Genomic DNA, 27,371 nt, shown 5'->3' with positions numbered 1-27,371 from the left:
TTAGTAAAGGTGTAGCTATAAGGTGAAAAATCAAATACAGTACCTGGGTGTATATTTTCAGAAACAAAAGGGACCTTGACCTGTATGAAAGCCAAAGATATAATAGAGAACTAAATTATAGATCTACCAGGCAGGGTATTTTTATGGTTGAAACCTCAGCTTTAAATATCCCTGGATGCCATTTTCTCTCCTTTTATTTTAGGCTATTAATTGTAGTTACAAGGATTGGTCCCATGGTAGATTTTGTAGCTAGCTTAAATTACATTTCTTTGGTCTAGTGGGTCCCTCCCTGCCACCCTCACCTTTACCCTGGAGGACTGAATCTGAGGATGATTAAGGAGAGGGAGCAAAGGGAATGGGAGTTGCCCAATGGGGGCAACTGCAGGAGATTTTATAACTTTCTGATTCCTGCAAAGAATCGACCGACCCCAGAACTATTCTCTTCAGGCCCTTCAAGGAAACCTAGTTTCTTACCAGACATCTATACTTGTTCTATCTTTCAAAATAACTTCTGTTGATGTCTTTTGTCTGGGTCTCTGTTTTGTGATGGAGCATTATAAGAAATCATTCGTTTTGATTTTTAAAAAAAGGGATTTCAGTATAAGTATTTATTAAAAAATCAAAAAACACTCCTCTACAGGTGAAAAAAGCCTAGTCTTGCCAGAAAGCCAAGTACAGGTGGAGACCTGGGAGTGAAGCAATCAAATGAGATTTTCTGCAAGGGAAATAATAGCTTTTAAAACAGTAAAAAAGAAAAAAAAACTCACAAAAGAAATATATGTATGTATATAAGAAGCCCTGTACGCTATTATAGTGTTAGGAAATTTTCTGGTAATTTGTATCCTTGCTCTGCTTAGCATTTCTTCTGATAATTATTATCGAATGGTTGTTTCATATTTGTTTATAAATATATTGTTGCTTTGTTAACTTTAAATCAGGTATTATGAATTCTTACCTAGTTAAGCCGGAAGCAGTCTTGCCATGATGTTTCCATCATCAGATGCTATGGCGCCAGCCCAGTGGCACAGCACTTAAGTTCTCACATTCCACTTAGGCGGCCTGGGGTCCGCTGGTTTGGGTCCCGGTTGTGGACATGGTACTGCTCATCAAGCCATGCTGTGGCAGGCGTCCCACGTATAAAGTGGAGGAAGATAGGCACGGATGTTAGCTCAGGGCCAGTCCTCCTCAGAAATAGAGGAGGATTAGCAGCAGATGTTAGCTCAGGGCTAGTCCTCCTCAAAAAAAAAAAAAAGATGCTGCATTTTACTTGGTACTGGTGACCAAGGGTGAATAGAACACTGTGATATGGAAACAACCTGTGCAGCATTTCAGGCCCCTAAAAAGTGCTGAAATATTACATCACATCACTTCTCTAATGATATATATCATAGCATGCAACACAGGCAAACAATGCTTGCAAACAATACCCTAAATACTCTAAATTACTCTAGGCCCCAAAATACTCTAAATTATTTGCACTTTATAAAATTGTTCTCCTGCCATGAAAAGTTTGGGGCAGGAGGATGGAATTATTTCTGTTCTTTAGAATGTATTTAGCTTAAATATTCATGAAAGTCTATCTTATATTTACCTTATTCCAAGATTTGAGTCACCTTTCCAATATAGAAAAGGATGTGATCAAGCTTATCAAAATAGAAAGTTGGATCACTGGCTCTGGAGGGAAAAAAAATCAGGAAGTAATTGAAGGATATAAAAAGGAGCTGGAGAAGAACCGCCTTTCACCTCGTCCTAAAATGCAGGGTAAAAGTAGACACTCTCAATTAAATTAAAAGGTAGCAAATTTAGAATTTTGTAGCATATAATCAACCTGTGGGATTTACAGCTTCAGGAGGTTGAGTTAAATTCCTATCTAGAGTTTAAAAACAAATAGATAATTTCGTGGCTGCAAAAATTTAGGCAATGGTGTAGGAGTAATCAACTCTCATGCTTTCAGGCATAAAGTGATCTATGAACACGGGAAACCTTTTCCCAGAGTAAAACATAACTGGGACCTGTTGTTTGCTTCAAACCTTAGACATTTGTCAATGTGAGGAAAAGAGTAATCCAGGTAAGTGGATTCTGTGATCTTTGCTCTCTGTTGGATCATAAAATTTGTTACTGAGATTATTGTGCCCTAGGAGAAATAAACAAGCAAAAACAAAACAAAACCAAACCCCTAAGTATACTTTCTCTAAGAGTCCGTAATTATCACTGTGAGAATATTAATAAAAAGCTGAATGCATTCCTTTGATTTTTTTTCTGTTAATAGGCCTTTTTTGTCAATGTGTGTATGCAAGTGTTTCTCCATTAAGTTGCTCATATATACGGAGAGAGAGAGAGAGAGTTTTATACCACTATTATGTAACTTTTGTTTTAGATAAAGCAAATTTTCCCCAAGTTGTCTCATCCTACCATACACTAAATTGTGACAAGCAGATGATATGTGCCTACCATTTTTTTAGACTATGACACAGTGGTGCATTTCTGTCTTTTAAAAAAACTGAAAACTTATTTTCTCAAGTAACCAATATGTACTGACTGTGTGAATGTTGCTATTTTTTCTCTAAAAATATGTAATCAATCTTTTTTTCCATAATTTCCCTAGTGAAGCTTAATGACTTTATTTTCCCATTGTTATCCGCCTGATAAATTCAACAAGTATAATGAAAGTACAATAAAAAAAGAGCTGGCCTAGTTCAAAGACAGGCTGGCCTCTGTGTACCCTTATATATCTATGTTTTTCCCTTTTCAGATGTTAACTATGATATGTACCTGCTCTTGTCTTAATTATGAAATAGGAGATTTATTTTAAACTGAGGCAAAGTTATCGGAGACCCAACTCACTAAGGTGTATGACACTGTGATTTTATCCTCACTAAGGAAATTTACGTGTTTCAAGTTAAGGTGACTCTCAACCTAAATGAATGATTTCGTAGGAAAGGTCTTTCAGGTCATGGATTGTCTTAATGGAATCTATTTGTGAGTAACACTGTAACCCCAAATCCATCACATACTTCTATTTAGGCAACCCTAGGTTTGTTTCTTCATCTAAAAAGAAGAAAAAAGGAATCAGAATCTTGGATTTATGTCCTAGCATCTACTGATTCCCCTAGACAGTGATGTCACTACCCATGTAGGCAGGCTAGGCACACCAATTAACTTTCCTGTCCCCATATTTAAACTGTATTATCATCTCCAAGGGTGTTTTTGTTTGTTTGTAGTTCTCATAACTGACCACTGGAAAAAATCAGTCTTAATAACAGGCCATTTTTGTGAAATGTATTTCTAGCACAGTTTGAGCCAGTGTTTAGAAAACACCACATAATAATGATTATCCTATATTGTGCACCATGTGTTTACCAGTTCTAATACATTTTTTCTAATTTTCCTAATAACCCTGCAACGTAGATGTTATTACACTCAATTTGCAAAGACTCAAAGAGGTTGACCAATTTTTGGAGAGCCGCACAGCTAACGATTGCTACAAGTAGTAGGTAGAACAGAGTTGTGGTTATAGCACAGGGTCCGATACCAGACTACTTGGGTTCACATCAGTTTGGTCACTTTAACTTTATGATCATTACAAAGTTATTTAACAGGTAGAAGTAAACACACAATATAAATATTGGTTCTCTTCTTTGCTTTGGTTGTCAGGAAAGTTAACCTTGTTTCAAGTAATCTTTTCTGCCTCTAACATAGAATAGATCAGCTAGATACTTGCTTGGCTAGCATTTCAATATGGAACGTAATAGTTTGCTGGGGCTGCCATAACAAAATACTGCAGAGTGGGTGGCTTAAACAACAGGAATTTATTATTTCTGGAGGCTGGAAATTGGAGATCAAGGTGTGGGAAGATTTGGTTTCTCTGGAGGCATCTCTCCTTGGCTTGCAGATATCCATCTTTGTGTGTCCTCACATGACCCTTTCTCAGTGCGTACACACCCTTGGTGTGTCTGTCTTTCCTAGGAACACCAGCCCTATTGATTAGACCCTGCTCTTATGACTCATTTAACTTTAGTGATCTCTTTCAAGGCCCCATCACAGTCACAAGTCACAAGTCCAGTCACAGTGGGGGTGAGGACTTCAACCTATGTATTTGGGGAGAACACAGTTCAGTCCATAACACAGAGGGAGAGGTTATTATCTCACTTGCCATAGACCTAGTCCATGTAATGCTGATATGTTCCACTACAGGGCATAGATGTTGCATTAGTTATGCAGCCTGAAAGGAGGCATCGCTATGTCCTATATTGTGGTTCGGAGTTTGGCTCAGTCTGCTATCTGGACAAAGTGGATTTCCTTTACACAAGCAACATGTGTCTGCAGAGGGAATCCACCTAAAGCTGTTTGCTCTGGTTCAATAGGCAGATCATACACTTGGAAAAATATCTGGGAAACCTGGGTGGACATATATTTATCATAAGTAGTAAATTTAAAAATATTTATTAAGTATCTACTACATGCAAGATACATGTTAGGTGAAAGTGATTGATAATGGATGAGAGACTTTGCCCTCAAGATGCATACAAACACATCATATGCCTACAGATATCTACAACAGTGGGTCATGTGCAGTTTATTTACTGCTTACTATGTCAGGGACTGTGATACATTATCTGTTTAATTCTTGTTAAAAGCTGAGGAGGAGAATATTGCTTTCTCCATTTCAAATGTGGGGAAGTTGAGCACCTGAGAAGCTAAGAAGCTTCTTCAAGACTAAACAGCTAATGGGGCTGGCTTGTTGGTGCAGCAGTTAAGTTCACACATTCTACTCCAGCGGCCCAGACTTTGCCAGTTTGGATCCAGGGTGCGGACCTATGCACCACTTGTCAAGCCATGCTGTGGCAGGTGTCCAACATATAAAGTAGAAGAAGATGGGCACGGAGGTTAGCTCAGGGCCAGTCTTCCTCAGCAAAAAGAGGAGGACTGGTGGCAGATGTTAGCTCAGGGCTAATCCCCCCCCGCCCCCCGCAAAAAAGGACTAAACAGCTAGTGAGTGGAATTGATGGATCCCTTACATTCTTAAGCCCATGCTCTTACTCATCATGGCAACTGATAACTCAAAATGTGAAAAGATGACTCGACACATGTCTCCATTAGCATTTGCTGCAATGTATTGCAGTAATGTATTGTGAGTATTTATCTACATGTGTCTGTCTTCTTGAAGGAAGGGAACGTGACTGATTCATCTTTACACAAACAGTGTTTAATCTTGTGCCTACGCCATGGTGGGACCAAGGTAAATGCTGGACTAAACAAACCAAGAAGGAAGGAAGGGAAGAAGGAAGAAAGGAAGGAAAGCAGAAGGAAGGAGGAAAGGAAAGAGGAAGGAATTAAAGAAAGAAGGAAGGAAGCAAAGAAGGAAAGAAGGAAGGACAGATACCATGGCAGAGTATGGTTCTGACTCTTGCCTCTGCCATGGATATGTTATATGAAGACCACCACAACCATCATATACAAAGCCATACAAATTGATACAAATTGTAGCTTAGAGCTTAATCAAATAATAGCTCAGGTTTCTTTAGTTCGAAATGACCCCAAGGAGAAGATAAAAATTAAACCTGAGGCTTAAAAAAGTAGATTTCAATAGGTAGATTTGTTAAAGAAGGGCAGTTCAGCTGAGATACAGGGGAGCCGCAAGGAGATCAGTGAGGCTGAAACAGGTTTGGATGAAGCAGTGGGAGGTGATTTAAGTCAGTGTCAAAACAAAAACGTAAATAAAAGGTTAAGTATTTCTGTAGGCAGAGAACTTCGTAAGACTGAGATGAGACAATCCCAGAAGAAATGTGCTATCCTATGATTCTTATTATTTGAGTACACGATACGTTCACTCCTGGTTTCTGAAGTATAACTAGTGGGAAATCATGATAGAAAACAGGTCATTAGTAGGAAAAACACTTGTCCTTTCTCACATGGTTAGCGTTGGAAGCCAGAAGCAGAAGTTTCGAGTTCCTGGGGATTTTAGGGATAATCCAGTTTTATTGTCTTATTTTAGAGAAAACTGAGTTGAAGAGACATTAACAAGGACTAATTCAAGTTAATAGAGTGGCAACAAAACTGGGTCCCAGATCTCCTGGCTCCCTCTTCAGTGCTCTTTCCACTCTAGTCCAATTTTCTGGATGAGTCATTAGTGGATGAGTCAGTGAAATAGAACTGTGGCTTGATATAAATTGTTTGTACTTACTGTTATAGAAAAATGCTCTTTTATCTAGATAGTTTTGCACATGCATTTACTTATATCTTTGGCATGTGGAAAATTGGTTTCATAATCTCCAGAGAAAAATTGTTAATTTCTGCCTGGAGCATACTCTCTGCTGATTCCTATCAGAATATTTGCAACTCTAAAATTAATTTTACCCTATTTACTGGGTTGGTTGTAATGAATCATATTCAAAATCACCCAAAACTTATACAAAAGACTACACAGGAGAGAAAAAAAATGCATTTGGTTTTCCCAAGCCATTTCTCTGTTGATTATTACCAGGTAGCATTTTTTTTTCATTTCTTACTCTCATTTGTATGAAAATCCAGATAGAAATGAAAGTAATGTATTAGCTGTTTTGGAAAAAAATGTTGTCAATTATACTCTTGCAAGATTTATAAGAAGTAAAGTGAGTTTAAATTTGAATTGTCAAAGGAAATTTTACAGGCATTAAGCACTCAGTAAAATCCATCATATGTATTTAATTATGTGCTGGGTTTTGAACTGCTATATCTAACATGGTATTTTTATTTTAAAAAAAAGGATATTTTTTTAGAGAACTTATTCTTGGCATCACTTTATATTATACCTATAAGTATAATTCAGGTATTCACGCATTTTTAGTGAGAAGATTTGGGGGAGATGTGTGTGTGCGTGTGTGTGTGTGTTTGTGTATGCATATGTGTGTGACACAACTAACTGCAGGTTTTTTCCCTCTTTGTAAAAAATAAGCATACTTAGGGGGAGAGCAATTAAGAATTATCAAGTTGGTGTCAGTGCAAGTGCCTTAAACCTTATATATTCAGGTGTTCTGGACAACCTGCTACTCTGTTATCACTTAGATTCCTCACAATATGTGAGTGTTGAATTCCTGCATATTGGGGTGGTATTTCTAAGTATGAAAAGTCTTATCTTAGCAGCACAGCATTAACCTTTAAATATCCTCTTTGACTGAAATATTTAAAAACTGAGCATGTTACATAAATGCATTGAGAATACTTTTTATAAATGCAAGGCACTGCAAAGCATATTGAATGATTCGAAGATGGATAAGGTGGTCCCCGTGTGTGCATGTTGCATCTGTACATTCTCACAGTAAAATATGGACGAACCAAGCATAATTCTATACTACAAATGAAAGGACATGGTAGAAATACTTTGCCGTAACAAACTCATCTCTTTATGCATGAAAACCTTCACAAGGCTCTGACCCTAATGACTTAAATATTACCCAAGTGGAGCATTTCTCAAGCCCTATTAATGTTTTCATATCTGCCAGTAACAGAGAGTTATTGAAAATGGAATAAGGTTTTGAGAATTCAGCAATAGGCATCTTTCTTAGAGTTGTTCCTTTAAGTGAAAACTGGTAAGTATGGTAGCCCCAAAACGTAGCCACTTTTGAAATGATTATTTTATCCTTTATTTTATTCTCCTCTTCCCCAAACAACATCCTAAACCCAAAGTAGTAACGTCACCTGGTATCAGTCTAAGCCAAGTCAAGTGCAAAATGTAGAAATGAAATGCTTTATTTTGCTAGCGTCTCTGGGGCTATTGAGATTAACCGAAAGAGGCAGCGTTCCTGAGAGCATCAGTGTTTACAATGTTGAAGATTTTCTCTGAAAGTGGAACAATGAGGGAAAGCGTTTGTAAACAAAAGAAAAGTGAAAAGGGCTCGTGAAGGGCTATTGGGATGATAGTCAAGTATCACGCATGAAGATGTGCACATGTGTATCTGTATGCGTCATTTTAATATGGGACTTTCATTTTCTGTGCCTTCCTTGAATTTTATATTTTAGAAGTAATAATAACAATCCACCCTTGGGAGATATAACTTAGACTCATCATGAGATCTAGATTATTCACATTCAATAACATACTTTTTGTCCGTTATGTTACATAGAACTATCTAGGAAAAATTACATAATGTATAATCACTGAAGGGTTGTTAATGTTTGAGGATGAGCTTTTTTTTTAATTTGGTCTTCACATTAGTATCCCCATGTGGCAGATAGAAAAAAAAAATGTCCATAATACTATCTTCGTTGTTAAATATTTCATATTAGCTATAATAAGGGTCTCCTTACAAGGTGTGTGACTAATTGCCAGATCACCGTCCTTTACCTTTTGATAATTATATCCCTTAAGAGATATCAAATTATTTTATATATCTTTACTCATATTTCCTTACAATGTTTCCATAATTAGAAATATTAGATAATGTTGAAGTATATTATTTATTTATTTATTTATGCGTTCATTTATTGGGGGGGAAACTGGTGTAGTCCTTTTGACTCTGTATGAACTAAGTACCAATAATGTATTACCACTCTTTTGCTTAAAAAAAGAAACCTGTTTGATTTAGTCTTTTTTGACTCTACTCTTCTTCACTCCCCATGTTTCCAATTTTTATCTTTAAAATATTTCTCCAGTCTCCTTGTTGCTCTCCAGCTGTGCTGCCAACACTCACTTACCTGGCTTACTTGAGTCTCCTCTTTTCTGTTCCAGTCCATTCTCTGTGAAGTAAGATTGTTCTTCCCAAAATATATCTCATCCTACCACATCCTTATTTAGAAAACTTACCATTTTGGTCAGAGAGTTTGAGATAGTACTGGCATAGCACTGAAGAACCTTGACTTCCTTCTTTTCTAACTTTATTCACTCATAGAATCTGGACTATCCATCCTGGACCAGTTTAAGGACCTCAAATCCATGATACCATTTCATGCCTCCATGTGTTGACTTGTGCTGTTCCCTTCACTGGAATGCTCTCCTCGCTCCAACTCCACTCCTGGGAAGGCAAAAGCCAATCATTTCAAAATCCAGATTAAATGTCAACTCCTCAGGCAGAATTCCTTCCTCAGATATAGGCATCTATAGCACAGTGCTTTGTGCATTTATAGTTTCTCAATATTTGTGTTATCTGATATACTGTAAGCTCTTAAAGTGCAAACCCTGAATTCTGTTTATTTTTCTACCATCATAGCACACAGAATAGTGACCGTAATGTCAAATCTGTTCAGAGTGTTGTACAAAATGAACCGTGTGAGGTTCTGAGTAGATGCATTCATCTCTAATTGTACTAAATTATATTTTCCACTAAATGTATTTATAGCAAGTGAAAAAAAGTCTGCTTGTCTCATCCACACCCCTTCTGTGCTCTGTCTCTGTGATTTAAACTGGGAAGAAATCAGTTTGTTCCTACAGGTAAATGATATAGTATTTAATTGAATCAGTGCTCTGTGCTTCAAGCTGGAATGTTATCATTTGCTCTAAGAGATATCTTGTCCAAGAAAATGTTGGTTTTTGTACATAGAAGTACATTACCATGTACTTGGTCTTCCCAAACTATTTTGAGCAACTACTTTTAATGATTTAATTTGCAGGACTGTGTGCCTAGTAAGCTTTCTGTTTAAAATCCTAGCACTGAGCTTTCTAAGAGCGACGTGGTCTACATGTAAACTCTTTGCAAACAGCATCTGAATTACAGGCAGAGACTCACATTAGGAGCTGCCAGAATTGTGTTTGTTGTGGCTGCCTGGTTAGCTGCTGCTTGAACAGCTGAAGTATGAGCGTATTGATCGATTAGTGCCAGCTCAAACAGGGAGTACGCCAACCTGAAGGGAAATCAGAGTTTTATGTAAAGCTATATTGGTAAAATTTGGCTGGAATATGTGGTGAGAGAGTAGGACAAGCTATTTAATATGAAGGCACACGTGTACCTTAAGAAATGCAGGGCATTTTTATATGATATTTCAAAGATAGCACTTCATTTATATTTAATAAAGTAAAATAGAGGTTCATTTTGACCCAAAGGATGGTGCTTGCCTTCATATACAATGTAGGATGGGAAATAAAGTTACCTGTGTAAAAGGCAAATCTAAAACTTAGCTTTGAACTCAACTGTCATAATTCATTTACTGCCTTGTGTATAAACAGAGGATGCTTTTAATACAAAGTTATTAACCTAATTTTATAACAATTACTATATGAGCTTTGCAACAATGAAGTTATATCTTAAAGTTGGCTCATATGAATTACTATAATAACAATATTACGTTTAAAATAATGTATGGAGATGAATCACAAAGTCAAGTTTGTCTATGTTAAATTCTGCCCTGATGTGTCAGGGAAACATCAAGAGAACTTTCTATAAAGCACTCAAATACATATAATAGTAGTTAAGTCTAAGAGTGCAAAACCCACTGACTGGAGTATTCCTATTAGGACTATATTCTCTGGTATTTTCTATTCTAGAAACTTCCTGTGGTCAAGCTGGGAAACAGCAACCTCACTGCAATGAAGAAGTAGAGTTCACTAGTCCAGAATTCTTTTGATAAGACTACCTGTAGGGGGTGTGTGTGTATGTTAAACCTGAGCCTATAATGAGGTTTAGCAGGGAATTATAGAGCTCATTCTATGGATTTAAGCACAAACATGTAATGCATATTTCTAAAACTTCCAATGATCTGTAGTAGGAGTATCATGTTAATTTTATGTTCTGTAAGACACAAACTAATTAAAACAAAAATCTCAACCAAGAATGCTTCAGACAATCATCTATGTTCCAGTGCAGCTTTGATTCTGTTTTTTCTTGAGATTCTCCCATTTCTCTTCTTATCCCACTCCCCCGATCTTGTATCTGTGCTAGGAAGTGGCTTTTTTGAGTTACAATTTTAATATTATTTGCAGAAATGTTCAAACTTTATATCAGCAATTGTGCAAAAATTTGCTAAAAATATAAAGTCTTTATATGGTTTCTGTGAAGGATCTGCTTTTCTTCCTTTGGTCTCTGCGGTCAGCTGGCCACCAAGGACATCTCACACATAGAATAGAGCCTCTCTTGCTCCATGCATGGCACTTTCCAAGTTTGATGAAGTGAGACTTCCCTGTGTCCTCTAGTGATGAAAAGGAGGTTTTATACCCTGCTCCTTCAGATGGAAGAGCCACTTCCTGATTGGGTTCTGCGCTAAAAGTGGATCTGCCTTTGGGCCGAAATATAAATGCCATGATACTTCCTATTTAACATTATTAACCATATTTCCTGGCCCCCAAAAGCTAAAGTTTGACTATTTCCCAATTACCATGAAATTATTTGTAATAGAAGACAGTGGGTGAAGTGGCCACCCTCATGTTAAAGAGACCTTATATAGACTTGTCCTACTGGTTCAGAAATATGGTCCATTTAGAGTAGTATTTTATTTCTGGAAATGTCATGCACTGTGATTTATGAAAGAGCATAAATTTCATCCTTGATATTAGTCAATAGATTAAGGAGTTTAATTAAGGATGACCGTTCCAGCCTCTCTTAGTAATCCGTTATGGTTTTTTCATTACGTTTTTAACTCCTTCCTCATCCTACTTGTACTTGTAACTTCTACTAACTTTTGGATAATTATTTGCTTAAGATAACTACTCATAGTATAAGAAGCTAATACTACTTACTTATTTTTCTACATTTCCTTTTTTTTAGTTTTCAAACTGTTTGTCTGTAATATTCCTTGTAAAACTTAACCCTTCTACACTTTTTCTATATTCCCACGGCAGTGTGTGTATGTATGTATACATATAGACATATATACATGCCTGATAAAGTTACCCAAACAATTTTTTGTAATAGCACTAAAAAATACAACTAATGACGTGAATACATGGGTGATAGAAGGTAAATTGAAGGCTAAGTGGAGATAGAAATGCGTTTTTCATTTGCATTTTTTTTCTTTTTCACAAGGAAGTGTGGAAGGGTGATACCAATATATGAGCTAGAAGGCCCATTAGCTGGCATACAAAATCGCTGAAGCAGTGTCATTCAGCAGAGAGACCAAAGACGTGTAATGAGAGTGAGAAAGCAGTTTCGATAATTAGAATGAGTCAAAAGCAATCTCCTGCCTGCTTTAGCTTGCACAGATGACAGGGGAAGGAAAACGTTCTTTTCTTCTGAGACGGAAACAGGACATCAGTCAAAATGATAAGAGATGTCAGTATAATATTCCTCTGAGTCAGGTACCACTGAGCTAGGCAACCGGGACGAGAGTTTCTAATCTTTTTCTTTGTTTCAGTTTTACTTTGGGCTCTGGGGTAATAGATTCCATATCAATATATATCTAAAAAAGTTCGCAGCTCTTAGCTGGGAGAAATAGAAGTAATTTATAATCTAGTGGGGAAAATATAGTCTTTGAAGTCAGTAAAACTAAAGACTTGTAATTTCTTTCTGTGTGAACTTGCCTAAGGAATTTATATTTCTTAAAATAGCTATGAAATTACCTTTCTCATAGAAATTTTGTATGTATTTATAATTAAATGTATGTAAAATCCCTTTGCATGAAAGAGCTTGATTAACAAAGAATTTATATTAGGAGCTATTATTAAATTCACTTAAGGGACAACTAAAATATCAGTAATTGTTATGCTAGCAAAATGAACTAGCACTTACGTTAAGCCCTAACAAACAAAGTATAGTACTGCTTTATTGTTTAGTTTGTTATATTCCCAAAGAAAACAACAGAAAAGGAAATTGTATACTACTGATGTCAGCCAAAGGAAAAAATGTATCTTACAATTGTCTTAACTCCACGGCTAAAATAGACCATGGCCATCTTTATAGTATGAAATCAGTAAATATTCACTCTATTCTGACATCCTACCCTGTTAAAAACTGAGCTTTTCTTTTTAAAAATGAAATTTGGGGTAATAGAGATTTCTGAGAAAAGTTACTAATGAGAAAAATGTAGAATTCAGCCGATATATAGTGACAGTCTAAAAATAGAGCTACAGCTACAGTAGACTGTCACGTAGGGCATCCAGTAAAAAATGCATTCTCATTACATGAGAGAGAGAGGGGAAAAGTGTGCCAAGTAATTGAATAACCCTCTTAGCTAAGTTAACTACTAATTCAATCATTCAGTGTCGCATGGGTTTCCACTACCCTCAGTGAAAATTCCACAACAAGAGACAAACTTTGTTATTCCATGGGCACCTACCTCACAGTCAGAAAGGTAGGGCTCACAATTGCTATTTTTATTGGAGAGGAAGTTAACTGAGATAATTTATGTAAAACATTTGGAACATTCCTACCACAAAATGACTGTGCAATAAATTGCAGATATAATCTTTTAGCAAATATCGATTCGTTCATTCACTTTTCCTACAATTGCATATTGAGCATTATATGCATTTGCCATATAATGAAAAAGAATAAACTGTACAGATAAGACTGTCAGTCTTTTTTTGTTGTTGCTATGCCACAAACCACCCCAAGACTCAGTGGCTTAAGACAATATGCATTTATTAGTAGTTGGGTGTTTCTCATCTGGGCCGTGGTGAGCTCTTCTTGATGGCACTCACTCTGCTCCTGTGGTCTGCTATGGGTTACTTGGGGTTGCTTTGCTGACCTTGGCTGGACTCTCTCATTTGTCCTCTGCTGAGACAATGGGGTGACTCTGCCCCAACAGGCTAGCTTAGACTTATTCTCATGGCATGGCAGAAATAAAACAAAAGCAGGAACGCCCAAAGGTTGGAAGTGTTGTAATGTTGCTTCCACTCCGTTCCAGTGGTCAAAGCAAGTCCCAAGGTCAGGCTTGGTTTAAAGTGTGCAGAGTAGACTCCACCACGTGATGGGAGAAGCTGCAAAGTCATATTGCAAAATAAGCATTGATCCAGGAAAAGCAGAGAATTATGGCCATTTTAGGAATTTACCATGAAGACCATGCTAAAAGAGTCATTGATAATTCTGCTTTTAAACTATCTTTAACCACTTTTGTTATGTAAGGTTGTCAACCTCAGTCTTTTCCCACATAAAACAAAACTGTAAAACAAAAAGCTAAATTGAGCCATGAGACAAATTGATCAAGGATACAACAGGATAGGTCAAATTTGTTGTTAAAAGGTTACATGATGGAGATTTATTTATTTAAAGGTTAAAAATATCATAATGAATATTAGCTGACTCATACTTAGAGGTTTAAATGTACTTATTTAGTTTTAATATGCAGAGATAGGACAAATATATGTTACTATTTTGTGCTTCTCACATACATTATAATTTCAAGACTTATCTTTGTCAGTCCTAACCAAATCGACATTCCCTAGTTTAAACTGTGGAAGACCTGGTTTGCTTTCCCAAATATGTGCTACTAAATACCAAATATGAGTACTCTGCCATGTCACATAGATCTTGCCATTGGTACATTCAGTGCTTCACTTGATGTTGATAGTCTAAGTGATGGATTCATACATTTATTTCTCTATAAATCAGGTAGATTCCATCAGTTTTACCTTGGACTCATTGACAGCCATCCTAAAATTTTTGCTTCAGTACAAAGTGACTGGTGACAAAAAGGTTGTGTGGTCCAGCAAAAGGCTCAATATTATCCATGAGAAGTGGAGAGTATAGATGGAACAATCACCATAAGAATAGCATTTCTTATTCAATACTCAAACCATGCCTGGCTGCCTAAGCCTGTTCTGTTCTTTTCATGTATTGTTTATTTCATTTAATATTCGCAGCAACCAGGGAGAGTAGGTACTACTTTTAGCCCAATTTGCAACGAGGTAACTGAGGCAAAAAGTATTAAAAACTTCCCAAGGCCACGTATCTTATTGGTAGAACTATGATTCCAACACATACGCTCTGGCTCCAAAGTCACAATACTTTCACCATCCATGATATACTGCTAATTATAAAAGGCTAATTGAAAGTCTGATACCTTCTAACAAGTTTTGGATTGTGTTACTGACAACCCTTATGCTGGCAACCCTTATGCGTTGTCATCTTTTCCTGGAAAGCATCTGCAAAAGCTTTATTTGTTTAAGTATGGAAACTAAAAAATGTGAAGTTCCATTAGATATAAAATGAGTTTTGCTGATTAAGCTGAAAGATTTAAAACTAGTTTGTCAACTCGTATATACCACACAAGATGTTGTTGGAGGAAATTGGTTATTTTCACCAAGCAGTTCACGGCTTTAGATATCAGAGAACAAATCTTAAAACTTAGAACACCAAAAGCAATTTATATCATCAAAGGGTCAAGTTTGCTTTAATGTAGGAAATGTTGCCATGACACGGTTAAAGTCATTGTTAAATTTAAGTCTGTATTAATCAACAGAATTCCATATTGAGACTTATGTCACAGATATTGTAGAATCTCCATGGGGTCTCCTGTGGTTGAGGTTCAGTTTTAGTATATTTGTGATTTCATAAAGATTCAGTCCTAAAATAAGTGGTTCATATTTGTTCTAGAAAATTACTTTATTCTTACAAATAACAAACACATTTTCTCAGTGTACCTAATATGTGGCCTCAGGCATATTTTGTCATTTGAAGTATAAAATAATATTTAAGCAGAAGGTCAATATCTTAAATAGTATGGGTATTTATTCCAAAGTTTCAGGTGTGGACACAGTATCCACCCATGATAAAACAAACACACGAGAAGAACAACAACTCCACTTAGAGGCACAGAGGTGTGAAACATGATATATTCTGACAACAGTAAGCAACTCTGTGTTGTGGACACTGTAAGGGCAAGTAGTGGTAGACGAGGAAGGCACTTCCCAACCCTAATGTGCCTTGTAATTATTAGCTCAAAATCTCACCTGTATCAAATCATTCCTGCAAAGGGTTATAGTTTTTATACATTTTTCTCTGTTGCTCTAACTAACTATTGGCTTCAACTTTATTCTTAGTATGCCACGGACTCATGAGATAGACTGCGTTCAAATCCCGCTAGGGCACTTATGAGCACAGTGATTTGGACAAGTGACTTAACCTTTTGGTGACTCATTTCAAAAATAAGGGTAAAAAATTAAATGAGTTAATAATTAAGCTTTTAAAATCATGACTGGCATATAATAAGTGTTCTGTAAATATTGCTATTGTAAATTTTAGAAGTCCAGTATGGGGACAGATGTGGTTAATGAGTTATTCATTTTACTTGAAGTTTCTTTAAATCCTATTTGGCTGCCTTTTTATGTACTAACCTGTAAGTAGCAATTGAAACCTCCCCTCAATTGACTAAACTGATTAGGTTTGGTGGCTTTATGTGTCTTTCTTTAAGCGGATACAGTTTAGTTGCCAGTATGTGGTACAGGAAACTTATAGACACTTCATTATTCTAAAAATTCTAAAAATTAGTTGTTCACAGTTTGAAAGGCTTGTGTCCAGCGTTGTGTCTTATCTAAATGTTTTCCTTGAACTTTGTGTGCAGTGGAGGTAGAACTGTTGTATTTGATTTGTCCATTGATTTATATTTCCATAAAAGCTATTGTTAGGACAGCAAAGAAAATACAGCATTTAGGAATTACTACGAAGAATCAAAGCCTTACTCCCTACTTAAGGTCTTTCCTGAAGCAAAACATCTTAAAATGAGAATCTATCTTTATCAATTCTGTGTTCAGTTGGCGTCACATGCTGAGAGCTCTCAGGATGAACAGAAATCTCAAACCCATGGAGCAGAGCCTCTCTGTTGTTTACAGTATTTAAAATAAATTGTTTCAGTTCTCTGTGGGATTGTTTCCTGTTGAGAAGAACCTCATAATTAAAAACAGCAACCAGGATGGAATTATAATGCAGGTATTTTGACAATGTGGGCACCTGGTATATTATCTTGAAATAAACTGACCTGTGGTTAGTACCAATAGTGTTCTTTTGAGGCGGGATTTGCATAACTGCAGAGAATTAGTCCCTCTGCCCATCCTTTTGAAAAGAGCATAGTAGAGAGGAGATAATTATGCTATTTGGGATAATAGTCAGATTTACTGTCTAGTACTGCTATTCTTTATACTACATGAAATTCAGTATAATTGCTCAGATCTTGTTTAGAAGAAAGCTGATTTCATTTTTTTAGGTTTCCTTTATGCTCCCCTTTTATTATTACTGTTATTTTTTAAAGAGAGCTAGTCTAGCATTGCAAGCAAAATGCTATTTAACGTTAAAATTGACCTTCTTTTGTCTGTATTCAGAAATTGCTTATTTGAAAATTTTTCAATTGTCATAGATCAAAATTTTGTTCAAATTATGATTATCTTTCCTTTTCCAGTATTCCGTTAGCATGTTTCATTGTCTAACATTTATAACATAAACCTTATAAATTCCATTTTTTGTCGGGAGTGTTTGGTAACCAGCTATATATTAATATGTATTAATTCCGCCTTCAGAGCAAATCAAATGCACGTCAGCAAAGTCAAGCGAAAGGACTCCACTATTTGAGTTTCTGTTAAGAGACAACCAGGGGCTGGCCTGGTAGCATAGGGGTTAAGTTTTAAGCTTGCATGCTCCACTTTGGTGGCCTGGGGTTTGTGGGCTCGGATCCCAGGCATGGACCTACAGACTGCTCATAAAGCCATCCTGTGGCAGCATCCCACATACAAAGTAGAGGAAGATTGGTACCAATTTTAGCTCAGGGGCGATCTTCCTCAGGCAAAAAAGAGGAAGATCGGCAACAGATATTAGCTTAGGGTCAGTCTCCCTCACCAAAGAAAAAAAGAGGCAACCACATAATAATTGTATTATTAAAGGCAATGTATTTTGTTGTGTTTTAATTGTAATGGTGCTTGTGTATTATATATTAAAAAATTTACTTAACCAGAATAAATCCTCATGCAGGAGAACATGTTACATATTGTTTCCCCCTCTTATACATAAATAGATTAACTTTTTTATTTTTTGTGACAGGGGAACTAAAAATCAAGCATTTTATATGACTTATCCTGTAAATTGTCCATTTATAGTATCATAATGCATACAGAAATTCATAATCTTACTTAAATATGGTAAATTTATTTTAATCTGTGTAGTTTCAAGAATTATCTGTAACATGTTTTCAGATGTAGAACAGGATATTTTATCTATTGAGTTTTGACCATGAGGCACTGAGAAATAACGAAATAAGTCTTAGTAACAATCTGCCATATTCTTAATATGTTGTCACTTAATTTATAAACAATTTTAGAAATTTAAAAACTAAGCCTTTTCAGTATGTAAGCCTACCATTGAAATGATTTTCACGTTATTCTATCTTTATCTTTTGATTAAAAACTTTTCTAGTCAATAGAAATCACCTAATATAATTACAAATATGCTACTAGTTCCAACATTTAATTGATAAATTATTATATATTTGTGTGGCAACTGTAGGTAAGTGATAAATTAGTATATTGACATTATTTAAAATATATAGAATCCATTGAGATATTGCCTCCTAAGTGAAATTATCATAATACAGATTTTGGCCTATAAATCACCCCAAATCTGTATTCAAAATACTATTCTTTTCCAATTGTACAAAATCAGGCTTATTTTTAGGCCCCCTATGAAACTGCATCATTAATACATAAAGTTTGTTGGGTTTATTTTTAGCAGTGTTCATCTCAAAGTCAGCCACCCCAAACACACACACACACACACACACACACACACACACTCCCTCACTAAGTAAAAAAGACAGAGCGAGAAAAAAGGAGAAAAGGAGTAGGGAGAAAGACAGAGAGAGAGACAAGCACATACAACCATTACAACAAGGAAATTCCTACTATTAAATCAGATCCCTTAGATAAAAATATGTGAGAGCTGTCTTTCAAAGACTTCTCTTAAAGCATGAAATTGTTATATGGCATCCTAATTTAGCCAGTCCACAAAGCTATCTGTGATGGCAGAAAAAGGTTCTTTCTTGAAATGGATGCTTCATTCTTTTTCTCCCAGTAGCTATTCAGCGTCTTTTGTCTATTTATATTCGTTATTGCCGCTGTAAGAACAGTGCGGTTTTTCATTACTTCATTGGCATGGGATGCACTGATTCAGTTTTGCTGTCAGTTCTGACCCCTTTCTTTCCCTCCCCCACTTTCACTTACTAAAAATCTACAAATAGAAGAGACAACATACACAGTATAATACAGTACAAAACAAATAGCACACGCAAGTTAAGTTGTCATGTTTCGCTGGAATTTAGCAGAATTGCATTTATTGAACAAAGAATACAAAGAAGCTTATGAACACACAGTATGGTTTGATGTATGTAATGATTTTTGTAAACTATGCTAAGTATTATTATCAATTATTTGAATTTTTACTATATTATTCTTATGGATAATTTGTATTCCAAGATATTCCATCGAGAAAGAAAAAATAGTTTGGTAAGATGATTGACATGATAACTTCACAGTTTTGTTGCAAAATATGTGCAGCTATTTCGTATGAATTTTTTAATTTATTTTCAACTCATTCCTTAATTTTCTATGGCTACATGATCATCTAATGAATTTTGTTTTTAAGAGTTTCTCGTATATGTGTTTTGTATGAACTATAGTCATTCATTATATGAAAAACTGTAGGAGTCGTGTTTTTCTTAAATTTTACTATGAGTAATAATATCAATATAATGAATTCTTTATTATGACTCACATAACTAGGAAATGAAGTCTTGAAAAATACATATTCTATGCTTTCCTTCCTTCTAATAATCATGGATAGAAGGAAGTGATATTGAATTTTAAAGTAGTTTAACAAAAGTAATTGGATCTCACACAACAGAAAATCAGTTTAAAATACACATTTTGCCAGCTCAGAGAATTCAGTCCCCATTATCATTATTGAATTTACATTTATTCTTTTTCTTGCAAAATGGATAAGAAAAACCTCCATTGTATCCAAATGCCATAGGTGTCGTTTAATGCTTCTCTCTCTTTCTTTCCCCTCAAATAATATTATTTACAAAGAACCTAGAAAAAAGTAGTGATGCGACAACTCTTCATTCTCTTATTCCTGGGAGCCATAGAATACATAAAAATCCCTCTTGAGATGCAGTTTTAAAAGATTCCTACGTGACCAGGCCAAGGAGTGGAGGGGAGACAAATGATCTTAAGAGGTCTAAGCCCTCTTCATAAGTAAGTAGGTGCCTCTGACACTAGAAAAGTCTCTCTTGTGTTCAAAATATCTTGAATATCTCTCCATCTTTGTTGAGTACCTGTAGGCATCATTGTGTCTGGCACACTTCGAGCAGTAATTCTCTGGAAAAGCTTGACACATAGCTGGTTTATCAAAAGTGAATTTGGTTATAAAAAGATCCATAAACATTCACAAACTTTTCTGGCTGTTTTAGACAGTAGTCAAAACACTGTTTTTATGAGTATTTTGTGTTTCATAGAAATTTGTAATGTCATCAAAGCCCATCAACACGTCCAAAGCTTTAGGTAGGCTGTATTGATATCATCGCTTCACGTGAGAGGGAACTGAGGTACACAAAGTTTGTGCTGTGACCACTTATGTGGCATTTTCAGCTGTGTTGGCACCATGGTTTGCACAGGTTGTTTATGGGGCTGCTTAAGAAACTCCATACAGGTCATGATGACTTGGTCATTCCCGGAAAAATCTTGCCCCTTACTCTTTTCTCTCAATATAGTTTCAAATACAAATTGAATAGAAGAGTCTGAATAGAATAAAAAAGAAGAGTGAGCCTTAATATAATTGAAAAATATGTAAACCAATGTGAGCATCACGGTAACAATAAATTATATAGCATTCTGACCAAAAAAATCTATGAATTTTTTCACTGGTGCTGGATCGTGTTTTAAAATGTTAAGCAACTAGGGAAAAGTTAAAGGCACTTTGGAATCTGCCTTGTAGTAAAAAGTCAGTCAACCAATTTACCTTGGCTAAACTCACACGCTGCCGTGGGTTCCAATTCAATTCAAAAGTAGATTCTGTATATTAGAGCTGTTTATTTCTTCCAGTTCCACTAAAGGCACTGAACTTTTCATTGAGCAACACTCAGGACTCCTGTATATATTTGAAGCACTGACAGAGCAATAAGAAGTATTATGATGCTGAGACATAGTTAATATTTTAATATTTATTAAATTCATTTATTCCACAATTATTCATCATGAATCTAAAGTTTGCCAAGCGATTTTCTAAGAAGAATATTTGTCAAGCCAATAAGTCTTCTTTTTTCCTTACTAGTGTATTAGCATCGTTATGATGTTGCTATAAACACAAATCTTCCAGTTTGGACTAGGCTATATCTATTTCTCTATAAAATAGAATGACAGATGGAGATAACTGGCTGAAATTTACAAGAAAAAAAATTTCCTTCCACCATATTCAGGGATGAAAAAATGGTTTCATCTATTATCCAATTCTGGAAAATGACATTTGCAAGGACTTGGAGGTTGGCCTCTATTGGGAAGAGTGGGTGGGGACGTTATTAATCATTCCTGTTGTGAATGTGGGTGGACTGTTGTGGACCAACGTTGCCCTTTCTAATCACAGGCTTAATGACCAAAGCTAAGTTTTATTCTTTTTTATTCTTTCTTGAACATTTCACATCAATTTTGTACTTCTCTTATGGAAGTCATTGCTTTCATTAAAGTTTAAAGTTACCTATGTACTTGTCTCCCTTTCCTATCTTGTCTGCATCTTGAAGACAGGATCCATGTTTAAATTAGTTATGTAACCCCCACAATCCCTTGGTTGGAGATACCCAGAACATATTTGTTGAACAAATCACTGAGTGTCTGCCTTTAAGTAAGATGACCCCTCGAAGACTTATAAAAAAAACTCATCATTCTCCTTTAAATCCATGTCCAACATTGCAAGAAGTAGCAAAGCTTGTGTAAATTATGATGAGAGCTCTGCTGTCATTATAGCACTCAGATTTAGTTTGAAAGGGAATTGAAATCATCCACTGAGAACGCTCTAAATCCTCTATAATTTTAGGTCATTAGTTGTTTTTCTTTTGGAATGTTAAACACTTTCTCAAATAACACTTTTTTATGTTGTTCTAAAATATATGCCTCCACCTAGCCAAGCCATTTGGAAGTTTTTCCTTCCTGAGAAGTTAATCCGTCATATTTCCAGTTTAAAAAGGATTTTAGTTGAAAATATGTTTAGTGTTTAGTAACCCCTAAAAAAAAAAAAAAAAGAACAGGTTGTCAACCTGAGTAGTATCTAATTTAAAATCTGTTTTTGGATGTTCTGCCCTCAACTTAAAGCCATAATTTAGCTACTGATGGTATAAATGAACAAAAGCTAAAGATAAAAAGGGGTCACGTGAGGACCTTCTCACTAATGGTGATATTTATTTAAAATCCTTAAAACACTACAACTAGAATGAGCTTAAAGGCAATGTTCTTTAACACAGTAAAAAGACTAGTTAAAATATTCAGAAAACTGGATTAGATTGGATACTAGAGAATCAAACTAAAAGAAATAAAAGCAAAGAACCAGAACAACTGTAAATCTCAATATATATCTAACAGACAGCTCCCGTTGGCTTACTTTTCTAATCACTAGAGTGCTTCTAAAAACTTTTTGAAATTACGGGTAGATAATATAAATGTTCAAGTGTTCTATGGCATTGATCTACATTTTTTTTTTCCTTAATGCAGTTTTGTGTTCCTTGCTGGGCTCATAGTTTTTCATTAACTTGTCTGCCATGTTCCAGTTTCAGCTTCATTTCATAGGCTTTTGTGTATTTTCTTTCTTCATGGTAGGAAATGATTGATCAGCTCACTCATTCTCTGTTATTTTTCATGCCGATGTGCTAATATCCTGTTGAGTCATTTTTTGAATTATGTTTTAGCTTTATGTTACAGCCTGCCCATACACGTGAAAAGGAAAGAGACTACTAGCTCTAACACAGCTTCTAATAGATCTAAGCTAGAGTAATCTGTCATAAACCTGTAACCACTGAGAGTCAATGCTTGTAATTAATCCACACGCTATACCTTAAAACATAGCTGAAAATCTATATAAAGTTAATAGTAAATATAAATTCTTCCACAGGTCACACATCAAACTGAGACTCATTTTCTTTCTCTATTCTGTTTTTTCCCTTGGATTTCCTTCTCCATCCTCTACTTCTCTTCTTCTTTTCCTTTTTTCATCCTTTCCTCTCTTCCTCTTTACTCCTCCTTCCTCTCTCCTTCCTTCCTTGTATTCTTTCATTCTTCCTCTCTCAGTTTCTTTTGTCTTTTCTTCCATAACTTTCCTAATATTTTTCTTCCTTTCAGTCTCTTTCTCCTTCTGTTTTTTCTTTGTATTTTGTCAATCTCTGTGTTATGTTTACTATATGATCACTAAAAATTAGTTAGATGTAATGAAAAGAATAGATGACAAAATCCAGATCCAGCCTTCCTTCCTTAATTCCCTCCTTCTTTCCTTTCTTAAACCCATATTTACTGAAAATTTATCATGTGTACATACCCAGGAATTTGAGGTACTGAGTCATGCTTATTTTTACATCTCTACAAGTGAGTAGGGAGGCAGTGGCTAAGCCAGGTTAATTAGCCTGCATAAGCCCATACAGTGACTGGTAAGATTAGAAAGTGGATATGTTTCCTCCAGGATTCCTAGCTTAGCCAAATTCTTTATACCTCCTTCACTTTCTAGGTTTGTTTTTTAGACAAATCAGTTGGCAATTATTTCTTTTTTTTAGCCCTCTGGGAAATGGGTGCAAGAACGCTTGTCCCTTTCTCTTCTCATTCAGTAGAAAAGATGCCCTGAATTGTGCCAGGCACTGAATAAACGATTCCTATGATGAAGATTATGATGGTCATGATAGCTTACACTTATATAGCCTTCTGTGTGCGCAAAGCTCTCCTTATCACTTTACGTGGATAAATGCTTGCCATTCCTAACACAGCTTAGCTATTTATCTTAATGAATGCTGATATGCTGAGTATAATCAGCACATGGTCGCTAGTCGCAGGTCCATGTTAAGAGGAAGAGATGTCTTTGGACTGTTATATGCTTTACACGTTTTGTCCTCATTTTCATGTCCAGGTGCTGCAAGAGGAAAAAAAGACATTTTTCAATCAAACTCAATTCAGGTTGAATAAAATGGTCATTTAAGACAAATTTTGAGGAGAGGAGGCAGCATATATGAATTAGCAGGCTATCTATTAATTTGTTTATTTTGAATATAACCGAATAGCACTAGGAAGGTAGGAAGAGAGGGAGGAAAGTATCAGTGCCTATGATTTGCTTCCTTAACTGTAAAGGAACAAAGTAGAAGGGTTATCGTCTGTAAATAATTGCCTATATATTCAAGAATAATTAATTTAAGAATAATTTATTTATTTAATGCTGATATCTCAGATTTGTAGCAAGCAGCAGTATAATATTCTGTGGATGCTTAGCTACTTCAGATATTTTATCTCTGTGGACTTTTCATGTCCCTGTATCTTCTTTTTTTTTAAGATTGGCACCTGAGCTAACATCTGTTGCTAATCTTCTTCTTTTGTTTAATCTTCTTCTCTCCAAAGCTCCCCAGTACACAGTTGTGTATTCTAGTTGTAGGTCCTACTGGTTGCTTTTTTTTTTGAGGAAGATTAGCCCTGAGCTAACATCTGTGGCCATTCCTCCTCTTTTTTGCTCAGGAAGACTGACCCTAAGCTAACATCTGTGCCCATCTTCCTCTATTTTATGTGTGGGACGCCTGCCACAGCATGTCTCACTAAGCAGGTGTGTAGGTCCGCACCCGGGATCAAAACCAGCAAAACTGGGGCCACCAAAGTGGAATTTGCGAACTTAACTGCTGTGCCACCCGGCCAGCCCCTGTCCCTGTATCTTTTTAAACACGGTCAGGAAAATATGATTACTCATTGAGAATTTGTAGCTGTTGTTAGCCTTCCATACATGTATAGAAAAACACTCCCAAACTCTACATAGGAACAACATCAAACATTTTATAACAACTGTCAGGGGAGGGGGAAGACATCTCTCAGAAAAATTCATTTATTTTAAATTACTCCAACTTAATTTAAAGTAATCTAATCGAGCATGATGCCAGTGGCTTGGTGATTGATCTATAAGTGGTTCCATTTTCTAAAAAGAAAAAAAAAATGTGGATCTGTTTAGTTATCACAAGATAACAGATTTAATTCTATCTTTCTCAGCAGGAAAAAGTTCATAGTGCTTCTTCTTGGTTGACAGCCCTGGGGTTAAATATTCAATATGATCATTATTACATCTGAATCAGTATTTATTCAGAAGTTTTTGTTTTTAACTCAAAGAAGCAAAAGCAGGTCTGATGCCGACTGGTTTGGAAGATTTAGCCCTAACTTTGTGGACACACCGTAAGCAGTGTATTTTCTTTGACTGGCTTCCCACATTCATGAATAATGTATAACCTGTCATACTTCTCTGATCACGTTATTCGGAGATGAACCCTCCACCGAGTGCAGTTCTAAATGCATTTAATCGTGCCAAATCCCTGTGTTCTTTGGAAGCCGTATAGGTATATCAGGAGCAGATAATTAGTCCGTATTTTGACTGGACAACATTTTTAATAGTTAAGTAACACTTCATAATACAGCCTAAAGGATAAAGGAATCCCAAAAGTCGTTGCTGGCTTTACTTCAGAAAAGCAAGTACTCCTTGACAGTTACTTTAAAAGACCAGTCGTCTCAAGATATTTGTTTTCCCTTTTAAATTCTCTTGCTTTTGCACTTCAGCCCTGCATTATTTAGGCTCCTTAACATGCAGAGCAGGAAGCTGTTTCTTAACTTTTCCCCCTCTTTTTTTTTTCTTTCTGTTTTATCTCCCCCAACCCCCCCGTACACAGTTGTGTATCTTAGTTGCAGGTCCTTCTAGTTGTGGGATTCCCCCTCTTTTTGAAGATAATTTAACTCACGTTAACTGGGGATCATGCACCTTCTATACTTTCTAATATATTTAAAGATTCTTTAGATTAAATTCTTTGTTTTTAATGCTGATATAATTATAAAGTCCACCCAAGTAACAAGTTAGAGACTATACTGTGTTGAAGGCACATATTGTGTTTAAATTTGGCAATTTTACCATCTTTTCATGTCCTTAAATGAAAAAAAAAAGCAAATTAGGATTCAAGCAGTAAAAAAATGTAATTTTAAAATGTACAAAATAGTAATTATGTAAAAATTATTTCTTTGGGAGAAATGAGAGATTATACCTAGTTACATAGATGACAGAGTGCTAATTATTATTTATAGCCTTTATTATTATATACCAGCAAGTCACAATAGATTAAGTTTCAGTTAACTTTGAACAGCTAGTAATTATAAAGTACAATGCTAACTGCCAGAAAAATCATTAACTTATGTACACCTAATCTTTGAAGTTAAATTGCTTTGCGTTTCTTCTTCTAAGCTTCTTGTCATATGCATTTTTAACATTTATGAATTTAAATAATTTTAAAATAAACTTAAAATTAAAAGATGTCTTTTTTCATTTACTATTCTAGAACTTTATTTAAAAGATAGGTATTTGGCACGATAATTTATAATAGAAAGACATGAATCTATAATCTTTTATTTGTGGAAACTATTGTTTTCCTGTAGTTAATTGGTAAATATTGTAAAAATTTAAGGTTTGACTCCTCTAATTTCTGCCAAGAAAAGAGGACATTGAGTAAAAATAGATAATTTTCAATAATTTAGAATCAACATTCTGTCATTCAAATATATGTGTAGAAAAGATACAGAATAGTTGTTAGAACAATAGTAGTGATAACAGTAGAAAAATGTCTTAAGTGCCTCCATATGTAGATCATTAGACTAAGCACTTAACATGCATTTTCTCATTTAATCCTCAGAACAACCCTATGAGACAGAGTTGAGTAACTTGCTCAAGGTTATCATCGGTAAGTGACAGAATGTGGACTCAAATCACACTTCGTTTACTCAGATGCCAGTGTGTTAATTGCTTGAATTCATTGATTCCCTCCAATGAAGGCAAGTTAAAGTATAGGCTTTCAAAGAGTGCACGTAAAAGTTTACACCGTGCGTAGTTCCTTGGTTTTTGTGATGCAAGACACAATTTTGAACAAGTAGGAAGTATATAAATGTACTTGACAGCACTACTGTTTTTACCTCATTATCTTTTAATACACATAGCTTTTGCCATTCCTATAGATTAAATCTTAGCTTCATGATTGCAACTATATATTCTCAAACTAAAAATTTGGATATTAATCAATTACCTGATAATACAGGAAATCAAGTTGGTAAGCATAGCCCAAATATCACCTGGTGTTGATTTTCTCTTAAGAAATCAGGGTAGTCATCTTTCCCAATTTAAACAACCCAATTGTGATTAATACGTCCTAAGTAATCTCTTGGATGCTTTATTTGCCAGAAATAACTGTCCATACTTCTTTTTGCTCTTCTTAAGGCATTTATTTCCACTTCTCACTTTTAA

General features: G+C 35.5%; 1 protein-coding gene across 15 annotated transcripts in view; it reads left to right on the top strand.

Annotated features, from left to right (window-relative positions):
* PCDH7 (protocadherin 7) overlaps positions 1 to 27,371 on the top strand; it is a 399,930-nt gene that overhangs the window by 353,093 nt on the left and 19,466 nt on the right. For 2 of the 15 annotated variants that reach the window (XM_070612999.1, XM_070612997.1), the window contains one exon: positions 26,767 to 26,814. The exons of the other annotated variants lie outside the window; for them this stretch is intronic. In XM_070612999.1, the coding sequence (XP_070469100.1) occupies positions 26,767 to 26,814 (48 nt within the window). The remainder of the gene's footprint in view (positions 1 to 26,766; positions 26,815 to 27,371) is intronic. 15 annotated transcript variants of the gene reach the window in all.

The sequence above is a fragment of the Equus przewalskii genome, chromosome 3 (assembly GCF_037783145.1).
Source record: "Equus przewalskii isolate Varuska chromosome 3, EquPr2, whole genome shotgun sequence".
NCBI lineage: Eukaryota > Metazoa > Chordata > Mammalia > Perissodactyla > Equidae > Equus > Equus przewalskii.
This window is presented reverse-complemented; position numbering and strand designations above follow the sequence as displayed.